General features: G+C 31.8%; 1 protein-coding gene across 2 annotated transcripts; it reads left to right on the forward strand.

Moving 5' to 3' along the window:
* Positions 1-208: 208 nt before the first annotated feature.
* MED11 (mediator complex subunit 11) lies at positions 209-18383 on the forward strand. Of its 2 annotated transcripts, XM_075355250.1 has the most exons (4): positions 213-426; positions 5098-5342; positions 12960-13100; positions 16115-18383. In XM_075355250.1, exons 2-4 carry the CDS (start codon positions 5174-5176, stop codon positions 16324-16326), a joined length of 522 nt encoding a protein of 173 aa, XP_075211365.1. In that variant the 5' UTR covers positions 213-426; positions 5098-5173; the 3' UTR covers positions 16327-18383. The 2 variants fall into 2 exon arrangements, with proteins under 2 accessions (XP_075211366.1, XP_075211365.1); XM_075355251.1 differs by lacking the exon at positions 5098-5342 and having other exon boundaries at positions 209-426.
* The last annotated feature ends 7892 nt before the right edge of the window (positions 18384-26275 follow it).

Here is a 26275-nt window from a genome sequence, read left to right on the forward strand (position 1 = left end):
GAAATTCTGAAAAATAACCGTAAATTTATTATTTGATTGTTTTTAATATTATATATAAATTTTTAAGAGACTTGTAGCCTATATTATCTTTTATACATCTGATTAAACGTAAACACTTTATGGAATGAACTGATTTTTATATGAGTTTTTTAATCTAATTAGGTAGTGATTATTATTTTTATTTTTTTTTGTAATTCTACGATCGTCGATTTTACACTGAAAATTGGGTATTCTAACCTATAACTTGCGAAAGTAATCTTCGTTGAAATATTTGCGTACAGTTTGGTATATAATTAAATAATTTAAGAATAGTTTTGCATTCCAGACTTGGTATATATACAACGTCGAAAATGACTGCACCAATGGAAAGAATTCAAGCATTAGATAGCATAGAAAAGGATATAGTTACTTGTTTACAAAGTGCAGGTTAGTTCTAATATTTATACTACGTTTTACTTAACTCTTATAGTGCTTTGCTTAATTTTGATATAAATTGTTATAATTGTCTGCGTGGTTTAGAAGTTTTGTTTCATACTAAATTTCTTGTAAACATCCTTTCACATATACCTAAAAGGTGGAGATTTGTGAAATATTTGCCATGAGAAATCACAAACAGGTTATTATTGATTACACGTTTAATTAAACATTTATTATAAGTCTTCAGTCACAATAAGTTTTGTGCTGCATGCATATTTTAAGGGTAAACTTTCTTGCAATTCTGATAGTAAGTAACCACTCAAACTTAATATGGAACTCATGCTTCATAGAGCTTTCCTTATTAGGTTACTACAATTTATGAAGGAATGATAGATTCCATCTCTTTCAGTATAAATGCAGGTGTAGTGGATTTAAACTTTTTTTTCTAATAAAACCCTTTTTTCTTGCCTAATACATTGTTTTCCTACTGCTTCATTGAGCCGATAGTTCTTAACTCTTACTTAATTACTATTATACTTGATGCTTTGTCTCATAAAATGATTAGAAAATTTTGAATATTGAGTGGGTCACAAAGTTATTAATTTGGCCATTCATTTCAGGAGATTTTGGTAGTTACAGATATACTTATAAAGATATTTACAAAAGCTATTCTATTGTGTGTTCTATAAATTACTTTTGATTTTTTTTGCAACAAAAAGTTTGGTGCGTCATTTTTTACATTTTACAGTAGTATTATTATTTTTATTTACTTGTTTAATAATGTTGTGATACAATCAACATGTTGTATCAATTATAGCAAGTGAGCATCGATAGTATTTGTAATGTAAGGAAAAAATTGAACAACAACGAAAAAGAATATATGCAGTATATGAAATTTCTTGTTAGAGTTATGAGTTCTTGTTTGAATTATTAAAGTTATATTTAAGAAGTAAACTGCTGGTCATTGGTGTGTTTTAATTTAAAGCACTCTGCAAGAGGTTGTGGGCCCAGACATGTAACCGTGAACAGAGGTACAGAGGTTGTGAAAATTTTGTTTAGTCATTACCATGTGGATAAATATGGAATCACAGGAGTTTATGAAGTTAAATGAAAAAAACTGGAATGTTTGGAAATTCCAGATGAGAGTAGTATTGATAACTAAAGATCTCTTTGATATTACCAATGGAGATATACAGTAACCAGATGCTTCGAAAGCTGCGGAATTGAAAAGAATGAAATTTATGTCGCGCACAGGAAGTGTCAGTAACGCAGATGGAATCCAGGTCTTTATTGCATGTTTTAATGTCCAAGACTGCAAATGAAATGTGGAGTAAACTGAAAACAATATATGAGCGTCAATCTAGTGTGAGTATTCATCTATTACAGCAGTAATTTTTAATTTGAAGTTTGAAAACAGTGTTCTGGACTTTTTAACAAAAATTCAAAATTTAACTGTTACTATTAAGGAGCAAGGAAGAAATTGCTGAAAAAATGATTACCATAAAAATAATTATGTCTTTGCCAAATCAGTGTAACAGCTAGATTATTAATTGAAACAGAGCATTTGAAATCTAATGAAGATACTGTGGTCTTAACTGCTAAACCTGTAAATAAGTTTAGTCTCAAATGTTTTTTTTTCATTGTAAAGATGATTCATATTCTATAAAAAATAAAAATATTGTTCATAAGAAGGGCCATATATTAAAAGAATGTTGGCTTTGTCAAGAGATGGTCAGAGGAAAGTAAACATAATGTAAATGATTTAAAAGATGGATTTAAATGTAGTAGGTGATTAAAAAAATGTACTATATGTACCTGATTTAAGGATGAATCTTTTCTCATGGAGCAAGGTTTTGGATAATAATCATGTGAAAAGTTTTTTGAATCAAAATAGTAGTATTATATGTGAAGATAAAAATACAACCTTGTTCTGCAAAGTCTGTTTGAAGGAAAAACAACATCTTGGCTAATTCAAAGGATGTAATACACAATCAGCTGAAGTTGAAAACTTAATCCATGCAGATGTCTGTGGTCCTATGGAATTTGACTCAATAGGTGGCTCTTGTTAGATTTTATTGAAAGATGATTACTCATATAGGTGTAATTTTAAAAACATAAGCTTGAAGATTGTGGTACGTTTGAAGTTTTTGTGAAAATCAAATGGATGAGAAAATAAAAATCTTAGGAACAGATAATGTAAAGGAGTTTGTTAATCTCAGTGTGAGAAAATGTCTGACCCAGCAAGTACTAGAACATCAAACTACTGTTTCTTATAATCTCGAACAGAATGATCATGCTGTATTAGAAATATATACGATCATTGAGGCAGCTGGAACTATGATGGCAGCAAAACATCTAAGTAAGTCGTTTTGGGCTGAAGCACCAAATACACCTTGTATCTTATTAATAGAACTGGGACAAGTATAGTAAAAGGTAAAAAACTAATACATTATAGAATAATAAATAAAGTTTTGATTTAAAAAAAAATATAACCACTGTTTGGTACAGAAGTGTGGATGCATATACCAAAAGGGAAGAGAAAGAAGCGTAATCTTAAAAATAAAAAAGGATTCTTTGTAGATTATGGTGGAAGTACAGCAGGAGTGATAGTTTATTTTTCAGTTATGAATGCAGTAATGTTGGAAAGAGATGTTATTTTTATCCCATCAAAACTGAATAATTTTACGTTTTTTGATTGTAATGTCAACATGAAGAAAGAAGAAACTACATCTGAAGTTGAACATGTTGAAAACATAATTAAGGTTGTGACTGCAGATAAATGTTTAGAAAGAAGTTCCCTGAACATGAACATTCATAGTCCTACTGATGGTTGATAGCTTCGTCCTAGGGGTCAGCTGCAGTCTCGAGTTAAATGTAATGATTACAAGACTGTCTTCATTAGTGTGACCAAATTGAAGAAGAATGGAGAACCACCATCATATGAAGAAGCTTAAACGGTCATTTTTTGCTAAGCAGTGACAGGATGGAGGTTGAGTTGAAGCAGTTAGCTTAAAATTAGGCATACACAAATTTAGCAGTTAGGTATACACGGAACATTATTGATAAGCCAGAAATCTGTGACATTATTGACAGCAAACAGGTTTATAGAATTAAATAAGATTATCAAGGAAAAATAATTCAATTTAGATCTAGATCAGTTGCCAGAAGGTTCATGCAGAAAGTGTCAATGTATGATGTTTATTCTGCTGTTGCCAAATTAAATACATTTAGATTAATGTTAGATGTTAATGTAAATTTTGACTGACCTATTATGCAAATGGATGTCTGTAGCTCCATTTGCGTGACAAACTGAAAGAAAATGTATTTGTGTTTACCTGAGAACTGCAGTTTACCAAAAGATAAAGTGTGCAAACTTAAGAAAGCGATTAATGATGCAAAAAATTTTCTGAAATGCTAGTATGATAAATTTCATGAATTCATATTTCAGATTTTTGTAATGTCAAATAATGATTATTATTCTTTGTATTTCAGATTATGTAACGTTTTAAAAATTTATGTCAAATTAATTATCACAGATTCAAATAAGCAAGAAATTAATGTTTTATGAATGAATTGATGACTAAGTTTAAAATGAAAGATGTGAGTCAAATTTCGTATTGTTTAGGTAATTCAATAGAACAAAATTTAAAAGATGACGTGATAACTTTGAATCAAAGTAGTTATCTAGAAAAGTACTAAAACGTTTCAGTACGTTTGATCATAAAACTGTCTCTACTCTGGTAGATAATCATTATTTGCAGAGAAAAACCAGAAAATACTGAGTTAAAATATAAGTGTGGAAAATTAATAGGTTGTATTATGTGCAAAGTTAGGCAGCAGACCAGATTTGTATGGAAACATTAGTATTCTAAGCAGATTCAAAAGTTCTATTAATCATTTATTAATATGTCTAAAATGAGTATTACATCACATTAAAGGAACTCTTGGTTTGAAATTAGTTTATAGTAAAAGTTTTATTACTAATATTATCAAACGTTTGGTAGATGCTGACTGGGGTGGTCATACTGCTGATAGAAAGTCCACCAGTGGGCATTGTTTTAAAATTTTTAATTGCACTGTGTCTTGGTGTTCAAAGAAACAGTCTTATGTTGCTCTGTCCACCGAGGTATTATATATAGCCCTCAGTCAGTGTGTCAGTGAGGCTGTTTGGTTTCAAAATATTTTAATAGAATTAGATGTGATGGATTAAAGAGATTTAGATGTATATATAGTCCTCAGTCAGTGTGTCAGTGAGGCTCTTTGGTTTCAAAATATTTTAATTGAATTAGATGTGATGGATTAAAGAGATTCAGATGTATGTTTGTTTGAAGACAATTTGTCAGCTATATGAATTAGTAAATCTTGCAAGCAGCCTAAACAATTGAAGCATATTGACATTATTTTATTCAAGAGAAAATTAAGCCACGTACAAGAAAAGTATGTTATTTATCATCAGATGTTCAAGCGGCTGACATACTCATCAATCCTTTCGATAAATTGTCATTTGTAAGATTAAGAAATTTAATGTTAAATAAAAAGTAAGAAATGATATTTCTTTTTATTTTTTAACATTCTTAAAGTTCATTATGTTTTGCTGTGTTATGTTATGATAATGTAATATTGATATATTTATTTGTTGTAAATATTTCAATTGAGGGAGTGTGTTGTGTTATAATCTAGATATTGGTGTGTATCGATCAGTAGTGAGCAAGCGTCAGTAGTAACAGTAGTGTAAAGAGAAAAAAAAACAACAACAATGAAAACTAATATGAGATCTGTAAATAAAGTAATGAGACTAGTTCAGAAAAACGTTTTATGTACAGTCCAATTATACATGAACTTCTGTCACCTGTCCAATGCTTCAAACGGTTTTCCCACTTATCATAACAGTGTTGGAACTCAGAAACCAGAATATCCTTCAGATGGTCAGTTACATTTTTTTAATGTTTTCTACTGTTCAAAAATGATGTATTTGAGGTGTTTTTTTAAAGTCTAGAACAGGAAAAGTCACAGGAACTCAAGTCAGGTGAATAAGGTGGTTGAGGAACTACAAGAATGCTTTTCTGTGCTAAAAACTCATTAATTGAGAGTGCAGTGTGACAAGGTGCATTGTCATGATGCAGCATCCAGTTGTCTTTTATGGCTGTCTCATGTGGGCAACTCTTTTCCACAGACTTTCAAGGATTTCTCTGTAAACATATTGATTTACAGTCTGACCTGTAGGTAAAAGGTCCTTATGGACAATGCTAGTACTATCGAAGAAACAAAATAGCATGGTTTTGATTTCAGATTTGCTCATTTTTTTTTTTTTTTTGACGTGGTAAGTTTGAAGTGTGCTACAACTTGCTCTGGTATTTTGCTTTTGGGTTATAATAAAATATCCAGATACATCACCAGAAATAACATTTTTTAGAAAATCAGGATCAAGTTTCATTTCGCCCTAGCAGATTGTGGCACACTTCCACCCTGTTGTTTTTCTGTTCAAAGTGGGTTTTTTTGGCACTGATTTGTTTGTCAAAATTTGATGGGCTGTGGTATGGCTCAAATTCAGTTGTTCTGCAATCATTCTGACAGTTCATTGCCAGTCGTACTGTATCAAGTCTGATTCGCTTAACATTGTCATCACTTTTTGACATTAACGGTCTTCCAGAGCTTGGATCATCTGCAACTGATTTCCGGCCATCAGAAAATGTTTTAAACCACCAAAAAACTTGGGTTCGTGACAGAGCGTCATCTCCATACACCCTTTTCAATTTTGAAAAGTAACTTTGCAGTGTTGCCACTTTAGCTGCCAAAAAAACTAGTCTCATTACTTTATTTACAGACCTTGTACATGCAGCATCTGAGAGTTCTTGTTTGGGTTATTAAAATTACATTTAAGATGTAAACTGCGGGTCGTCAATGTGTGTATGAGATTTATTCAGAAAATAACTGAACTTTATTTTTTTAATCTTTATTATTACAAATTACACTGGTGAACAAAAAAGTCCAGTGGATTTTCTGCTCTATTTCCCATGTGGAACATTTCTCTTGATGGTCCAAGAATAGTCGGCCAGCATATTAGGATTCCATTTGCCTTGATACCTCTTTTCCATAGCTGAAATCTCCTGATGAAAGTGTTTCCCTTGCTCATAGCTCACTGGCCAAGATTTTCCGGGAAGAAATCTAGGTGTGATTGCCAGAAGTGTACCTTTAAGGTCATATTACAACCCAAATTTTTTTAAGATCGATGACAATAACACAGTAATTTTCCGCCTTTCGATTTCCCAAAAAACTCTGAGTAACATACATTTTTGGATGCTTGCTAAGCTGATTTCTCCAGTGGATTCAGTAGTTCCTCAAATTTTTCATCATGCGTTAGTGATCGTATTTGTGGACCCACAAAAATTACTTCTTTAATTTTTGCATCACTAATTTTATGAAACTTCTGTTTTAAGTACATGAAACCAGTAGTGCTGTCCATGGCCTTGATTAAATTCTTCATTAATCCTAGTTTGATAAGTAACTGAGGTAGATACACATTTTAGGATTATACAATGGGTTATGTTTCACATTTTTCTGTTCAGGAGTGAGTGATTTATATTTAGGCCATTCTTTTCTAATAAAATGGTTTTTTCTGTCCCTACTATCCCATTCACACAAAAAAACAGCGGTGCATAGTGTAACCAAGCTGCAAACCAAGAATAAGTTCAATTACCTTCTAATCGCCACAAATATTCCATTCATATACTACATATTGAAGCTTTTCCAATATAAATTTAAAGTTTTCATATGTTTCTTTCATAGTAGCAAATTGAGCCACAGGTATTGATGGGAATTTATTGCCATGGATTTATTATGGAGAAGCACAGCTTTTAAACTAACTTTAGAGGAATCAATGAACAAGCGCCATTCTGTTGGGTTATGTTCATTACAAAGTGTCTCCATAAGAGAAGAAATGAAAACAAAACACTAAGCCATTTTCTTCAGAAAAATAGTCTTTAAATTCAGAATGACAATTACAATAAGTAATCTTTGTATTTTATTGAAGAAGATTCCATCATTTTAGCTGTGAAGCAAGCATTTCAGACTTTTTTTTGGATAACTTTAAATATCATATGAGATTGTTAAGATTTCCTTAAGTCAGTAAATGAGGTGTATATGAACTGCTTTGTTCAAAAGTTGTATCACCAGAATTTGTTTATTTTTCATCCTTACTTCCATCAGACTCTGAGCTCTCTTCATCTAATGTCACATGTTCTGGAGGTTTAGGTATGGGCAATTCTTTGCAGTATGGAACTGGTCTCATTGCAGATTGAAAGTTAGGGTAACCACTGTATGTTTTGATGTAATCCCTTTAATGTTTGTTAAGTAGAAATAACAGTCAGAAGGGTGATTTTTGGGTTTCCTCCAAATTATACGTATATTTTTCCATGCAGTGAGAAGCCATGATAAACAACAGATAAGTGGGGCCCAGGCCCATGTTTGGACCCCGACTTTACACCCAAAATAAAGTTTATAACACTTTTTTACTAGTGGAGTAAGGTTTCGCCTTTGGAACTTGAGAGTCACTTCACCACATACATAACAAAAGTTGTTAGGATGATTTAAACAAACTCTAGGCATTTTGTAACTAATGACTAATTAAAAGAAATAAAGTTGTAAATATGTAATACACAAAAGCTCAGACACACAAAGCACTCACAATGATGTGTTTACTGGTTCACTACTACCTCACAACTGGCGTCGTTCTGATGAATGTGTGCTACACTAGATCACGCTTGTACATGTTTGTATACATCTGAACTTGCACAAAAGTAGCAACGCTACCCTTTGAGTTAGCTCATTTGGTTCCATCATATTTACAATGCTCTAGGAGCTTTTACTTGACAATGGACAAATGGATGAAAAAACATTTTAAAATATTGAAAAAAATTAAAATAACAAAAAGACTGTGGGTGATGGAAAATTCTCAAATACATATTTGAAAACAAGTTAAAAAACTGCATTAAGTACTCCTATTGGTATTCATGAAACAAAAATCTTGTTAACCAGTGTTATTGGTCCTTGTCCCCTTCAAATTACTTACTCTTCTTTCCTATTCACACACTTTTCCCAGCAGTGTTTCCACTTTGCAAAGCAGTCTTGGATAGCTTCATTTGAAATGGCCTTTAAGTATCCTGATGAATTTGCTTTAATGTCAAGTATCAAAATGGCGTCCTTTTATCATTGATTTTAATTTCAGAAATAAGAAAAAATTGCAAGGAGCCAGGTCTAGTGAGTAGGGAGGCCATCCATCTGATTTTTGGCACAAAACTGAATTGAAAAGGTGAGTGTGTGGGTGCATTGTCGTGGTGAAGGAACCATGAGTTGTCTTGCCATAACTCTTGTCTCTTTTTGCAGACTTTTTCACATAACCATTGTAAAATGCCTTGATAGTATGCATGTTTCACTGTTTCACCTTGGCAAGAATTTAAAATGCACAGTTCCATTAAAATCGAAAAACCAATGAGCATCACTTTGACATTGGATCGAGACTGATATGCTTTCTTGGGGCGTGGAGATCTTTTGCCAATCCATTGTGATGATTAAACTTTTGTCTCAATGTCGTAGCTATAATGATCGCTTTCATGAAAATGTTTCATCATCATTAGCTTGTTCAAGAAGTTGCCAACAAATGTCCACTTGATGTTTTTTTCTGTTTTTCGGTCATCAAACAAGGAACAAACTTTTCTGCAAGTTCTCTGACAGTCAGTTAGCGATTTGCTCGCACCAGATTGTTGATTTTCTGAACACAGATGTTATCAGTTGAAGTCGAAGGGCTTCTTGGTTGAGAATCATATTCAATGTCTGACAACCACTTTTAAATCATGAAATCCATTCATATCATTGCGTAAATACGATCCAGAGCATCATCTTTGAAAATCACATTACAAAATTGCTACTAACACTTAAACACACTGCTCTCAAATAACTATAACTCAAAAACTAAACAAGATATCAACAATCCAAGAACATGTGGTTACAGAGGAAGTTATGCAGAACACAATGCTGACAACCACACATTACTAAATATCTCTGATGGCGAGTAATTAAAAATGTTTGGTTATTTTCTGAACAAACCTCGTATTTACTTAAAGCACTCTGCAAACAAATAAAAAGAACATTTTGCTTTAAGTTGAGATTGAAAGAAATTTTTTTTTTAGTGATAGGGACTTTTATGTTCATAGTCCAACAGAATTTAGAGATGTTGTTTGTTAATTTAAAAAGGCAACAAGATGCAACACAAATGTTTCCTAGAACAGAATTGATGATCTCATTATGAACTTCAGTTCAAGCCCTGCCAATGTTAATTACTGTATTTATGACAATGAAGCAAGCAGGATGTTTTTCTACAATCTTGGAATGGCAAAAAAATCAGGATACCTGCCCATCTTTGCTACAATTCACTTAAGTTTGTCACCAGGCTAACATTGTTCAGTCATAATTTTTTATCGTCTACTTACTCCAACAGCATTCTTAATCTATTAAACATTATTTGGAATTATAAAACTATATTAATTGAATATATTTTGATGCAGACATGTTTTTTAAACATTTAATTCTGTAAATATAATTTGGTTTGAATGCATATAAATATCAGTTTATCATTTAAAAGCTACTAATTTACATAATGTTATGAAATTACCATTATATATTACCATTAAGATAATTAATGGTAATATATAAAGAGAATAAGTACTTGTTCACAATTTGTGTATTTTATTTTTTTCTCTGATTAAACATAAGCATGATAGAAAAAAGGTAAGGTTGTTTGTTTTACTACTAACTTCATTTCTGGAAGTTTAACATTTCTTTAAACTTCAGTTAGAATTGAATCTATGTGCATAGCTGTAATTTTTATTATTTAAAAGTTATTGAAAATTCAATGATAGCAGCTCAAAAATTTATTCACTGTATAGATTATAACCATCTAACTTCCATTGTTCTTATTTGAACATAACATTGCTGATCATGTGGATAGCATTTCCATTAATGGTAACGATAGTATTTCTGTTGACACAAAGTGAAATTTTGACAAAAATTTCATGTGACAAGTTCTTGTGGGATGAAGAAATTAATTTCATTTGTAACAAAACCAAACCATACTGTTTTGTTCTGAAGCACAATATTAAAATGCTAACCTTGTAATCATTATTTTATTATGTCTGCATTATTCCCAAATAAAGCATATCCATCTCTTGGGGCCCCTTCAAAAAATCAGAGCCAGTTTTTAAAACACAAAACTTGACCATCACATCATTGTTTGGCGACCCTAAGTTTGAGTCATTTGGACCGATATTTAGAAAATTAAAAAATACTTTCATTTATATCTAAAAATGTGCAATCTTTGCTGAAAATAATGGTCACTTATTCTTACAAAATAGCAACATGCAACATCCACTTTTACCAAACCAGGCCATGGAGTTAATAGTTTAACTCAGTATTCTGTTTCAACATAATATTTAAATGTAAGAAAGGGTCTTATTATGCTTCCGTTGCCTATTTTAATAAATTGCGTAACTGTTTGAAAAGTCTTCTCACCACATTATTTAAAATTTAATTAAAAAATTTTCTTTTACAGAAACACAATGTATTACTTTGTCAATGAAGTTAAAAAAAATATATTTATTTATTCAACATATATAAAAATATGTGCTTAAACTAGTTTTCAATATCCGTTTCTGCATTGTGAATTATATTGTTGTAATTTTTTTTTATAAATAATGTATTACATTATTACATTACATTAAGATATTACATTAAGATGTATACATCTTAACGTTATTTCATGTGTTTGTATTCAAATAATTGATGTGAACTTTAATCCACATCTACTTTTTTCTTATAATTTGTTTTTATATTTAAAGTTTATTTATTAACAATGTGTTATATGTAATACTTATTAAAAAGAATAAACAATTTATTCATTTATTTATCATTTCCGTTCTGTGTTTATTTAATTTAACAATTTTTCATGTAAAAGTGAATTTCATTATAATTGTAGCCTTGTGTTATTTTTGTACGGTTCAAATTTGCTACCAGAAGCATAAAAGTTTTGTGAATATAAATTTATATTATAATTTCCATATATATAACAGTTGTTTATAAGTTTACTTTTATTTTTCATTTTAATACATTGTGAACTTCTTGTATTGTTTTACTTTGTTACATGTTACATTTAGGACAGAATTTTTGTAGTTTCCCATAGCATGTGAAAAAAAATTATAAATATCGGTTAGTTACAAAACTAAAAAAAAAAATTATATCATTGGCTAGAGGTTAGTTACTGTAGGAACCAGTGGAAGGTATAAAAAAAAATTCATTTTTAGTTCAAAAAAAATTATACATTGCATATAATTAATAAAAAATTTAACTGAATGTTATATTCTTGTTCCCACTGAATTAATTTCTATCATTGTGACAATTTTCAAAACTATTAGAGATTATTTTATATTATATTGTAATTAATGTAATAATAATCTATGAATTACATGAGATTTTACTCTGGTTTTGTGATCTACTTTTTATTCTACTTCATATTAATTTCAGATTTAGTCACAGTTTATGTAAACAAAAGTAGTAGTATCTCTAAAAGGTTCACTTTCTGAAATTTCCCAGTTAACAAATCATTTATAAAGAACAAAATTGGTTCTACCACTGCGCCCTTTCATACTCTGTAAAATGACATTATTATTTTACTTATGGTTTTTCTTACACTAACACATGGCTTCTTGTTTTCCAAATAAAAACAAACCAGTTTTACATCAAACCTTGGATTCCTGCTTGATTAATGCCAAGAATGTCATAAAATTATTAAATGCAGTTTCAGTACTGATGGCCTCTTCTGTCTGTGCAAAATTGTTTTGGTGAAAACATTTTTTCCTATTTCAAAAAATAACAATCCCTTGTTTTACCATATTTTTTTTTTTCAATAAATTAAAACAAAGAAATCTATATAATTACTAATTTCAGTTGGATAACCTCCTTTTAGCAGTAGTTTAATTATTTATAATCTTTTACCGAATGAAAAAAAATTTCTGACAAAATAATACAGCCAGTCTGTTTAAATTAACATAACCACTATTTAGTGAAACTCCTAGTTCAAAAAACACCTTCTTTGATACTTGTACTAAAGTCATTTACAACTTTTCATTTAACTGTTGTAGTAAATTAATTGACTATCTAAGTAGTTATTTGCCTCCTGTTTTTGTAGTTTAGTTTAGTTTTTGTAGAACATTAGATATAAAGATCTAATGTTCCATCTTATTAAAATTTTATTAACAACTGAAAAATATTTTTTGTTCAGCAATTTTGTTCTACTTGAAAATTTTATTTTTAATTTTCCTACTATAATCTTTCAGTTTCAGGTTATGGGAATTTTAAGTAATTTTTAAAATACTTTTTTTCTATAATTTCTATTCTAAAAAAAAGGCTATCAATCTAAGGATTCTTTTTAGTTACTTTTCCCAATTTTAAAATGTAAAATTTAAAAAAAATTAATTATGCAACTAATGTTACAGGACAGGCCCTTTCTGAATTAAGTAAGGAAAAATCAAGTTTAAAGCAAGCTGAAGGACAAACACACCAGTTTTTGAAGACTTTGAGTCATGTTGAATCAAAATTAACTGAGCAAATTAATTATCTGACTCAAGTATCTACAGGTAAACTACTTGTGAATTAAATTTTTGTCAATTATTGTTCAGACAGATGAAATTTTTTTTATGAATTTTTCATGAAGAATTTACATGAACAAATGATGCCGTCTGTTTGAAATAGTAATCATAAGTTTAAGTTTGTAGCATAAAACTTAAACTTTATGTTAAATTGTGACATAACAGTGCAATCAGTGTGAGTTTTTTTTCTTCTCAAACAGCAACAGATGTATATTTTGCATTACATGTACGTGAACATTATCACAGCTCAAAATATCAGCTATCAAAAAGCATAAAAGTCTAAAATTTTGGTTAAAGAGTTACTGTCAAGAGGTATTAATGATAGTTTTTAAACGCATGTAATGAAACAGTAATGTAAAAAAAAGAATACAAGCACTACTGCGAGTGTTGTATTAACCGCTAGTAATGACATTTAACGTGAACTACTGTAACAAATGATGAAAGCATCTCTGTTTCCTATTGTGATAGAAGAAATAATGTCAGAAGTTGAAATATTTGTTGGAAGTTGCACCTGTATTATTTTCAGTACATTTTTCCATACATGTTATCTAATAATAAGAAAGAAATGTGAATGACATTGGCTGGAGACCTCAACATGACTGATCAGAATAACAATTTTCTGAACAATATAGTTGATCATTGGAAAGTTATTGTTAAAATCAATGTAATTTTCTCAAGACATAGATCTCATTTTGTCAACAGTAAAAAAAAGTTGTAAACACATTTTTTTTGATTGGAAAGGTTATTGTATATACTATGAATTCATTCTTGAAGGATAAACAGAGAAATGATCGTCAATATACTTTATCTTGTGTAGCAGAACGAAATGTACAGAGAAATTAAAAAAAACAATTTGGCTCTTTTGTATGACAGTCCATCTAAATACCTTCATGCTGATTAATAAAGTATGTCCATGCTGTGTAGTATAATGTAACACCTATGATGCATTCGCCATACACCTTACTTGGCACCAACTATTTTTGTTTTTAAGGACAGATAGTGATGGGATAAAGTAGCTGGTGTTTGTTTCTAAGGTTGGGTGCAGGAATATACAAAAAAAAATTATGAACATTTCCAAGAACTGTGTGAAAGTAACCACTTTGTTTTTATGTAGTGTAAAACATGTTAATGTTAACAGGTTTTACAAAAGTATATTCTAGCTACTTTTTGAGGGTACCTCCATTGTGGAAAATAGAAGAAAGTAGTATGAATGTTTAAAACAGTTTAATGTTTAATTATGTGTTAAATGTAAATGTCTGTTTATATTGAAATATTTAAGTTTTGAAAATTTTTATTATAGTCTTAACAACATAGGTTTCTATAATTTTTAGTGGTTTTTATCTGTTACATTATTAATTGCAGAACCACTGATCTATCTGAATGAAATGCATACCAATGGAAGTTCCTCCTTTTTAGGAAAACTGATATTCTGATATGCAAGTTATTTTGGATTCTACCAAAACTTTACAGAAACAAAAAGAATGTGAAATTTAAACGTAGAACAATACATAGATCATTATATTAGAGTCTAAGATTTATATAAAAAAACTCTTATCATTTTTATTTTATTTTGTATGAAAACCCTTACCTGGTTTATTTACTGTCAATTCTTTCCTTCTCTTCATCTCATTCTTTTTTATAATGTTTTTTTTTTTCATTATTTATGTTAGGTGATTAAATAATTAAAGAGATTTAGAAAGGGATAAAATTTAGCAGCATTATTAAATAACATAAGTTGTAGTCGACATTATCTTATTTTTACTTATTAAAGATTTAATTAGAAGATGAATTCTTCAAAGTGCATATTTTATTTCTATGAATTATATGTTACATTATAATTCTGACTGCAGTTTGTCAGCAGCTGAGTTTTTAATTCATATTTTCATGATAGTTCCACCTCATTAAACGATTCAACTATTTGGTATGTTTTACCTGGTGATTTTTATAGAAGAAAATTATTTTTAAACGTACAAACTTTTGTAACAACACTCCAAACAAAATTTTACTATAAAACTTCTTTAATAATTATCTTAAAAATGTTTTTAATTGTCTTTGGAACCTCTTCAGTGACCAGTGATGCTGCTATATATTTCAGTGCTTGTTACATATTTGTGGTTTTGAAAATTGCATAATAAACCTTCTTTCTTGAAAATTTTGTATGAATTTTAGAATTTTCTTTGTTATTGCTAGATTAAGTATGATGGTGAAGTCATTAACATGTCCTGAATGTTTATTAAGTGAATTCTTCATTTGACATTGGTATGTGCATAATAGATGATGTAATGTGAGTAAAAAATTGCATGGTTTTGTTGTTTTGGGTGGCTATATTGTTGTGAAAATTTGTATTATGTTTTATGATTATGGTAGTTTTTTGTTTATATACTTTGAAGGTGTGCTTGTCTCTATTCATCTTTGGTTATAATGAGGTTTAGAAATGTAGATTTTTTATGTTCATCAATGCAAAATCATCAGCTATTGGAAAATAATTTGTTGATGAGAATGAGCAGTGTACGATCTTAGCTTGTTTATAGTATGACATTATCCAACATGGCAGTATTAATATGTTGTCTGCATGTTTTTCATTATGTCATACAAATAAGAATATTGATTACTTTTTGCTTTGACTTGCCTCTGATAATTGTCAGTTACTGAAGTCCTATCATTTTCTTGGTTGTAGTATGCATATTGTTTGTATTCACTTTCTCTGGATGTTCAGAAATGGTTTTTTCTATTAATGGATAATCGTTTTTTGAAAATTAAAAGTTTATAGTGAATATGAGCTAGAAAATTTGTTTGGTACTTTACATCTCTACATCTTTTTATTGATAAAACCTTTTGATTTTATTCATTGTTTTGCTATACAATTTATCTTTCTGACAAATGCTGCTGGCATTTATACTGCGTTAATGAAAGTTCCATTGTGTTGCTGGTAAATTTTTTAATTACAAAAAGTTATGCAAAACTTAGCTGTCTTAAAAGTATGATTTTTTTTTTATTAACAGGACAACCCCATGAAGGATCAGGATATGCATCTCAAAAAGTTCTACAGATGGCTTGGCATAGATTAGAACATGTTAGAAGTCGTGTTAATGACTTAGAATGGCTAAAAAACAAACATCTTCAAGGGAGAGGTTTAATGCGACCAGCGAGTAATCAACCACAACAGTCTCAACCACAGCAGCAGCAGACCATAGCTTCACAACCGGCCAGCTAGCCTAGTGTGGTTATTAGTGACAATTTTAATTTAAAATACGATTGTGTCACATTAACATTATTTTTATAATTATCTCAATAAAAGTAAACTTAGTTATTAAAAGCAATTTTTCTCTTTAAGTTTACTTGCTGTATATATTGAGAATTACATTAAATATTCTATAATTTACAAGGTCCGGCTCGGCTCATAAATTTTGCACATATATGCATAGCATGGGAATGAAATAAAAAATGAATAAAAGTACAATACCTTAGCTACAAAATTCAGTATTTATTTTTCAATGTAATCCTCATTTACACTGATAAACTTTTCCAACATGTGATTTAAGTTTTTGCATTCTGTACTGAAAAATTCTGGAGGTCTTTCTCGGATCCAAGTGGCCACAACTTCCTTCACCTCATCGTTGGTGCTGTAATGATTACCTTTGAGATCCCTCTTGAGATGAGGAAAAAAGTGGAAATCGCATGGAGCCAAATCTGGCAAGTATGACAGATGCAGAATTGGCCCAAATTTCAGCTTGCAGAGAGCCATCAGAGATTTTGACTGGTATCCCCATTGTGCACAGATTTTATGGTAATCTGATTACTGGATAATACACCCTCCTCGTTCTGTAGATATGCACAACTGAATAGCAATGCGTTGCTGAGTAATTCACCAGTCCACCTCCTTTCAATGTTTCTTGTCAGTCACAGAAACTGGTTATCCGCTGTGAGGTATGTCCTCAATTGTCGCTTTACCAGCTTCACATTTGCAAAATTTCAATACCCATCTATTTAGAGTACTCCTGTAAACAGTTCCACTACTATTAACTGTTTTTAAGCGATGAAAAATATTCTTAGGATTCGCTTTTTCTGCTGTTAAAAATTTAATTACTGTGCTGTTTTAACCATGTTGACGTATTATGTTTTAACCGTGTTGGCCGTACTCGACTCCATTTTAACTGCTATTGAAAACAAACCGGTAAACAGATTTCAGCGCATTATCGCAGGTTTGTAGACGGGGATTTTATCTATCATGTGCTGCCATGCCCAACTCGATAGTACCTTTTGTCTCCATGTAGCACGCTAGTGTGCAAAATTTATCAGCCGAGCCTCTCTTATATGTAATGGGTTATTTACATACGTTATTGTTATCAAAAAACATTTAAAACTTAAACTATTTGCTTTGTTTGTTTTTTGACAAAATGTCTTATTTTCATTCTATTAATTTCATTAGTGTTAGATATTTAATATTTTTTCATCTTTTAGTTAACAGCTGGTTATAGTAAGTTTATTTTATGTTAAGGTTTAAAAAGCTATAAACCCTTGCTGGGAATAAACCGAACTGAAATAGTAAATTGTTATGTTATGATTACAATGACTAGCTGACCAGTATACAGGGTGCAAACTGAAAAAGATATTGAAACTGTACCAACCATTGACTAACTGAGATGATCAATGGACACTTGTTTATTACATATTAATATAGCTTTAGATATTGGTATTTTTTCCCAACTTTATACAAGATAATTATTTTAGTATGCATATTCATTTCTACATACATGAGTTAGAGTCGGATAATGAGGGTACAGAATTTTTTTTTGTGCTACATAGACGAAGTACAATCTTCCCACTCTAGTATAGTTAATTGACAACTTAAATTGTTATTACACTTTATCTAATCAATTGATAAAGGTTATAGCACTTATACAGAAAATATTAGTTTTATAATTTTCTTATCAATACTAGTTTTGTTTATGAGCTATGTGTAAATTAATAAAAACAGGGTTTTTTTAATGGTAAGTTGTGTAGTTTGTGTTCTCATCATAATTTAAAACAATCCCTCTACTTTTCCCTTATTTACGCATTTAAAGAGGATTATTAAGGGTATTCATTTCATCACAGATTAGGAACTGAAGGACAGTGATATCGTGAATAATATAAATAAAAGATCACCAGCATTCCTCATGGACAGAATGAGAAAATTGATTCACAGTTGTGAGAAATGTAAACAGAAATGATAAATGCATGGAAAAATAATGTAAGTTTTTGTAGCAAATAAAATGTACTTAAGCCATATTTGTTTCATATGATTATTTCTTTTCATTTGGAAGTTATAGGTGACTGTACTTGACATTTTAGCATTCCCTCGTAATTTTGTACCGATCTCTTAATCTTACCAACTAAAAAGGATAAACCATTTGTTCACAGCAAACGGTTCTCTTGTACATTTCTCATACCCAATGATTAATTTTAACACTTTAAGTGCCATATGAGTCCAACGTGGATTCATAGAGTTACAGATCTAATGGCCGTGTGAGTTGAATGTGTCACCACATGTTAGGTTTAGTTATATGGCCGTGGAACTTCGCTCTGGATTCACAGTTCCTATTAAAACACATGGCAAGTGAGAGAGCATGGCCATATGTCATGAAACTGTTATTGGCCTGTTGATAGGGAGTCCACACTGGTGTCACATGGCTATTACTTTATGATAAATGTAATGAAATAATGCAGAATATCAGTATGATGTTATTTTTATTGACAAAAACTACACAAAAGCAATTGCAAAAATCTGCTAGAAAATGGGCTTGAAAATAAAATATAGATAATAAAATTTCAACTTGAAAAAAAAAAAAACTTTTCAGACAAAATATTTATGTACACCAAAAAAACAGTCCAAGCAAAAGTGTTTTTCACTCACCACACATTTATATTTGGTTTGAGTAGTTTTTCGGATGGCAAAATTCCTGCCTTTGGCCTTTGACTTTTCTTCATAACATTTATGACATCGCTTTCTTCCTTGTCTGCCAACATCGACAAGGCAGTGAGGTTGGTCTACTGGTGTCGGAGGAGGAGCAACGGCACTAATGTTGATTCCTGTCAATTCTTTGACTAATTCTTTGAATGCGATGATTTGCATGTTTCCATTTGTAAGCTGATTGTATAAGTATAGCGCATTTACTACATTGGTTCCAAGAAGCAATTCCACAACAAGTTTTCTGTACCACTTCTCTCCACGTCTCAGAGATGAGCAATAACTCTTGATTTGGTCTGAAGTATCGATGAATGCCTTTCCTTTGTTGTATTCTATGACACACTTCGGTTTCTGAACAGGATTGTTTCGTCTCTGAACTTCTATCATATCATCAGTTTGTTTGGTTGTCAACATTAGGACATCTTTTCTGTCATGCCATTTTAACACAACTACACCTGTATTGCTTTCAACAGCAAAATTTTCCCCTTTTTGAAGTTTTTTTTTAATTACACTTGGGGATTATTCTTTCTGTTTCGTTTCAAAGTACCAACCAGGTGAGTGTTTCGTTTTAGTAGCTCATGGGCTAGTGCTACTGAGGTGTACCAGTTGTCAGTGCAGAGTGTACGCCCCTTATCCAGTAGATCGGTCATGAGGGCCATAGTTACTTTAGTAGCAACAGAGCTTTGAACTTTATCATCTCCGCAAATGATGTACTTGGAATCGGCAAAAGAGGATGATTATTATTATCAATTTTGTCAGTAGTAATACTAGGACTAGGCCTACCTGTTTTTTGGATGAACATTCTCGTTTTAGATGGTGGTTCATCTTCCTCTTCTTCACACTCAGAAGTTGAAGGCTGATATTCGTCCGATAGGTAAACGTTGCCGAAAACTTCATCAGACAACAAACCCTGCCACAGTTTTTGTAATTCTTTTTACATTGATTCATAACTTCTGTTCATTTTTCAATAAATAAACACGTAAATCGAAATACAGAATAATAAAGATTGAATACAGAACCGATATGTAATACAAAAATTGTAAATGCAGAATAACACAGACTTGAACACAGAACTACTTGTAACTCAAAAACTACTAACTCAATTGGTGAACATAAACTAAAACAGCAAATATATTTGACAAATATTTGGTGACACATTGGTATCACATGGCCAATCATAATAATGATTGGTTAACAGTTAAAACAGTTAATGTTTTAACTGTTACTGGCTGCGTGAAGCCAATGCGTCACCACACAAAAAAACAGTCACTAAAAACATATTTTTTACTCAAATGAATGATAGTTATTACCAATTCATTTTTTTTGTGATACTGAATGAAATTATATGAGAAAAAAACATTGGCCATTAAAATCGTTTTACTTCCTGTATATGCGGCACTCAAAGTGTTTTTGGCATGTCACCAGTTGGTTGTCTTATTAGATCTGATATGTCTTAATTTTTGCCCAAGCTGACTCCATAAGCTTTTTAATTTGCACATGTAAGGCGAATTCAAATTACAGAATGACTATATGGGGCCAGTAGTTCATCAACCTTGTATTTTTCTCTTTTGATGGCAATTAATGTACCAACTGAAATAGGTCAACTTACCTCAATTCCTCGTCACAACAAATCCCAGTTTGCCTGAAGTAGTTAGTTGATCATGTCTGCTTTTAAAGATGACTTAACCTGTACTTTATTTACTTGCTTTACATGGTACGGCATGTTGTCCATAATGATAACACTTCCTTGTTCTAAATTTGGGATTAATTTTATCCACGTCTCAAAATTTGTGGCCTTGATAATCACCAGATGCATAACCGGCTTGAAATATTAATTCTGTACCTTTAACAAACCCCTCAGAAGAATCGATGTGAACATGACAATTCTGTTGGATGAACTGGTAGTTTACATTTTGTCTAAAAAATATAATTTGCTTTGTTCTAAATTCTCCAATTTCTGAAAATAAGTACATCTTGAATTAATTTTGTCTTGTCTTTCCAGTAACATCTTACGTTTTGATGCACAAGTCTTCCATTTAAAACCCATTTCGGTTAAAATTTTCAGGAGAAAATTTAAAAAATGGAAAATTAGAATTTTCCCTTTAGATCCGATTCGCTCTTTTAAGACTGAAAAAAGTTTTGAAATTGTTGGAACAACTTTTTGTCGGACATAATCTTCAATTATATTTCTAATAACGTCTGAACAAAACTATCGATTTCTGCGTTACGGTAATGAGGCCGCTTCCTTTTTTCCCCAGGGTTGTGTTAGTGATTTATCTTTACTAGCACGAACTTCTTTTTTAACAGCAGTCACAGTTTTTTCTGACTCGTTACAATATTTTGCTGCTCGATCAGTCGCTTTAGTGGAATAGTCAGCCTGTTTAGTTTTTCTCTTCCTTGCAACAAGATGTGAGCAATTAAAGACGTGATTAATTAAATCTCTTTTAGAGCTAAGAATTGTTATATCTTGTTTTCGAGCATTCGAATCTTTTTCCATCATAATTATTAAAACTAACTTAAACAGCTGCATAATTACAACAAAAAAATTATAAAAAACATTACCGGTACTAATTTCTAAAATTAACCATAAATACAGAGGTGACGGTCAAAACACAACACTAGTAATGGAAACACGATAACTACATGACATCCGAATTTGATTTTATAATGACTGACAGTCTGATAAGCGGTTAGCACATCATTTAATTGATTAATAATTTTAAAACGAGTAGTAGTTTCTCATGCGCATGCTCACTAAGGCCTTTTTCCCGTACCTAGCCTACAAAAATCTATGCCACTTCTTATTGCGGCTTATTATAACATCTTGCGGAGCCAAGATGTTTAGAGAGCCAGAGATCGGGACAGTCTGGAACTTAGAGGTAAAGGGAAAATTGGCTACTCACAAGCGGTGAGTCAATGTGGCGAGAGCCGTATTGTCATACCATGTGGGAGTTCCTTGATGTAGTTGCTTTGTTCAACCGACATCAGTAGTTTACCTAAGGGAAAAGACTTCTACCGCACTGCTGTGGGAAGCTAACTAGAGATATATATGGCTGACCACCAGCCAATTAAGACTCCAAGCGGTGCTTTAATATGGTGGACAAGCACTTGCTGGCATTCAGCGACCTAGGCATGGCAGCGAATTGCTGTCTCGAAAAAATAAATTTTAATTTATGGATGTCATATATTTATATTTATTTTTTTTTGTTGACGGGGTGCGCTTACCCATTTTAGCAAATATATGACAAGTGAGCAGTTGGGACTCATAAGCCGGTGGTGTATGGCACCGCAGTTAGTCCGCTCACGCTCTTAGGTAAGCTCTAGGAGCTATTTAAGATACTGGTTGCTAAACTGTTCGAGGCTCAGTAGCCATTTGTGACACAAACATTTGGTTATATGCTTTAGGGCATCCGAATGAGGTGGTGGCAGGAGAAATGCCAAGCAAACCAATGAGTACTCATAATCTCTTTTGTTGAAAATCAACCGAAACCTCATTCCGTATGAAAATAGTAACTCCAACACTCTGCTGTCTACAAGACAGTCGTAACTCTTACAGAAATAGCCTCTGAGCGTTACTGCATCTTGTAGAAGGTGCGTTTCTTGGAAGTACATTATTAGCGGTTCATGTGCGCGTGTTAATACTCTAACATCTTCAATACAGAACCGAAGACCTGGAATGTTCCATTGGATAATGCTCATAAATAAGAATAATTATAGATACAGAATTACAAATAAATGTATTAGAAATTAATTGTAGGTAAATCCGGTTCTTTTTAGAATTTTTAATTTTAAAAAACTTCGATGACAGTTAGTGTCATGACCTTCTTTGGCACATCGGGTGCAAATTACAGTTTCTGGACAAGATGTTGTAGTTTGTTCATACCCTTGGCATTGGAAATATTGTCATGGATTGGGGATGAAAGGTTGTACACGAACTGACAGGTAACCCACTTTAATCTACTGTGGTGGTTCCGGAAAACTAAATGTTAATGTGAGAAAAAATGTAGGTTCTTCCACACCGCTCTGGTGTTTTGTTGCTTCACCTCCACAACTTCCTGGAGACTATGCTCATCAGCTATTTTAGTTACGTCCATCTCCAGAAGGTCTCGGCAAAAAATTACTTATTGGTTGGTATTCAGGGTTTTGTGGCACATTGCACTTGCGTTTATACCTCCCATTTTAGTAAGACCTTAAGAGAGATCGATTCTGGTCATCGTTATATTTTTCGATCAGAATCGATCCGTCTCATAACTTCTTGGTGTTCTTTTGGAAACCACTTGAACCTGTTACAACTTTTTAATCAGGGAAGGTAAAACCTTATGAGGGAGCCTTCCTGATTATTTCGAAGAACTACAAATGTCACCATTTATGTTAAAACTTTATTCAAGACTGTTGTCTTGAATATCATGTTGTCTTGTCAGACAACGCCAAGCGAGGCTTTTTCACTAGACTGTTTTTGGGGTTATTTTCAGATGGACCATCAACCATCACAGAATTTATTTGAGCACTTGAAATTTTGGTCCCACCAATGTAGGTAATATAACGGACCACTACAGCAGAGCGCAGGCGTACTGGAGTTAAGAGCTAAATACAATTGGTTTCGCCCAGGTGGCATCGTTCGAGACTCACAACGTAGTCGTTCACCCTTCGGCGCGATAGTTTCTACCTTGTGTTACGGTTGCCTTTCATAAGATGTCGCAACAGTATCCAGTGTAAATGTACGAATTTATGTATATGTTGTAATTGGTGTAGTGTATGTATATATTGTAAAATATAATGCATTCTGCAACTCTGTACATAGTGGGAATAAAAGCTGCAGAGGCTAGGGCCATGGGGACGCCAGTCCCCAAAGTCTTAAAGAGTAAAACTTCCCATTGGGGGTCTTCTTTTGAAAATATTTTTTTTATATCTTAATGACTTATTGGATGTTTGTAATACTTTTTTTCAAATGGGCCTAGTTTTAAATTCTTATTTATACTTATAAATAAGAGCATAGAGCATATAAATAAGAGCTTTTTATAACAGCATAAAAAAATGTTGAAAAATAAAGATTTTGGCTTATATCCATGCTTTATAATTAAAATACATTTTTATCACAGCACACTACTGGCTGCTAAGCTTAATAAACTACTGCTCAGTATAAAATTAACCAGTATAATTTTCCTAATTTTTGCAGATGTTTAGACCCAAGAAATATGCAGAAGAAGAGCTTAAGAGAGCCTTAAGTGCAGTAAAAGATCTTTCTGTCAGAGAGGCAGACAAAACTTACGGAGTTCCTTTTAATACATTTCAATGACAAGTTAATGGAGAAGAAGAAACAGATTGTAAGAAACCTGGCCCAAAACCATTTCTTGGGGCAGAATGTGAAAAAGAAGGAACTGCAAAACATCAGACATGGCTTAAAGTCGAAAAGAAACTTTACACTTTGCTGGGAATATAGTGATTCCTAAAAAAGAAAACTTTAAAAATGCATTGCCATTTAAATGATGGTACAAAAGTTGATGCACAAATTAACTCTCTGCCAGCCTGAAAATTTGTACAGTGCCCGTGCAATTATGTCAACTTTGTAAAAGAGGAATTTTTTGGGTATGCTTCTCATCTCTAAAGACTCTCCTTCGTGCAAGAGAAAAAGTTCACTTTTGTTTCCACCCCTCACAACACATCTTTATCAGCCCCTAGATGTTGGAATGTTTGATCCTTTGAAAAAGGTCTTCCTAGAGTAATGTACCATGCTAATGAAGAGAAATAAAAAAAGAAATATCTAATAGATATGACTTTGGTAAAGCTCTAAGACCAGCTTGGGTAAAGCCGGCTACACCAGCAAATATTTTAAGTGGATTTAGATATTTTAGGTGGTAATGATGTTTGGCCAATCAATCCTGAAGCAATTAAGCCTCATCACTTGATTGATTATAGTAATATAACTAATTTTGCTTCTACTTCTGAAATCACTACATGTAAAGCCAGTGATGTTTCAACTGAAGAGCCAAAGCAGGTCCACCATATTCCAATGAAACTGAAAGATCATCATTAGTGGGTTGTTGTAAAAGAGATGTTCAAACCTGATTTACAACTCACAAAGCGCTCTTCTAGATGCATTAAAACAACATTATATGTTACTTCTGATGAGTTTCTAAACAGATGGAAGAAAGAGAAAAAGATATAATAAAATATGAAGAAAATGCCTAAAGAAGAAATTTCAATTTTAGAGTGACGTTAACTCAGAAATAGACCTAAACATATATGATATGTGGATCTTGTTTTGGAATGTTGTTTTAAAAATAAGAGCTTTTTAAAATAAAAGAAATCTATATTTAAAAAAAGAGATATCTATTCACCATCGAAGTACAATGGAATGTATTTGTTTGCCTACGTAAATTATCTTATAACCTTTCTGAAAATGGATTCTTTTTTAAATATACTCGATTAGTTATTTTAAAGTTCAGAGAACAGAAATTTAATCAATCATACAGTCAATTCAAAATCATTATACCATTGACGAACATTGCTACCAGTTGAAGGGTCCCAACTAAAATTTCTGTGGAATGAACTTCGAAGTGCATTCCTGTAACTTATTTAAAATAACTACAGTGCATTCTGTAGTTATTTTAAATAATATAACTACAGATTCACATTTTGCAAACTACAAAACACATTTTCTGCACAAGAGTTGCCATCTTTACAAGTGGTGCTATCAAGCGGAGAGATAGTGAATCAATTTATGGCCATGCATGTAACTAAAAACTTCCCTTTTCTCTGTTTTATTCTAGCCTTAAATCAAACCCACCAGCTTGGTCTAGTGGTGAATGCATCTTCTCACAACAATTGATTTGGAAGTTGAGAGTTCCAGCGTTCAAGTCCTATTAAAATCAGTTATTTTTACACAGATTTGAATACTAGAAAGTGGATACCGGTGTTCTTTGGTGGTTGGGTTTCAATTAACTACACAACTTAGGAGTGGTCGAACTGAGACTGTACAAGACTACAATTCATTTACACTCATACATATCATCCTCTGAAGTATTATCTGAAAGGTAATTACCGGAGGCTCAGGAAAAAGAAAACCTTAAATCAATATTTTACATTTCATCCAAGATGTATTATAAGCTAATTGTGTTTATACACAACTAGCTGAATAAGTCTTATTTTTCTTGCTCGACTAATAATTTTCTCATGAATGTTTCTGGGCTACTCTTCTGACAGTTATTATGCA

This window comes from Lycorma delicatula, chromosome 2 (genome assembly GCF_047948215.1).
Source record: "Lycorma delicatula isolate Av1 chromosome 2, ASM4794821v1, whole genome shotgun sequence".
Lineage (NCBI taxonomy): Eukaryota > Metazoa > Arthropoda > Insecta > Hemiptera > Fulgoridae > Lycorma > Lycorma delicatula.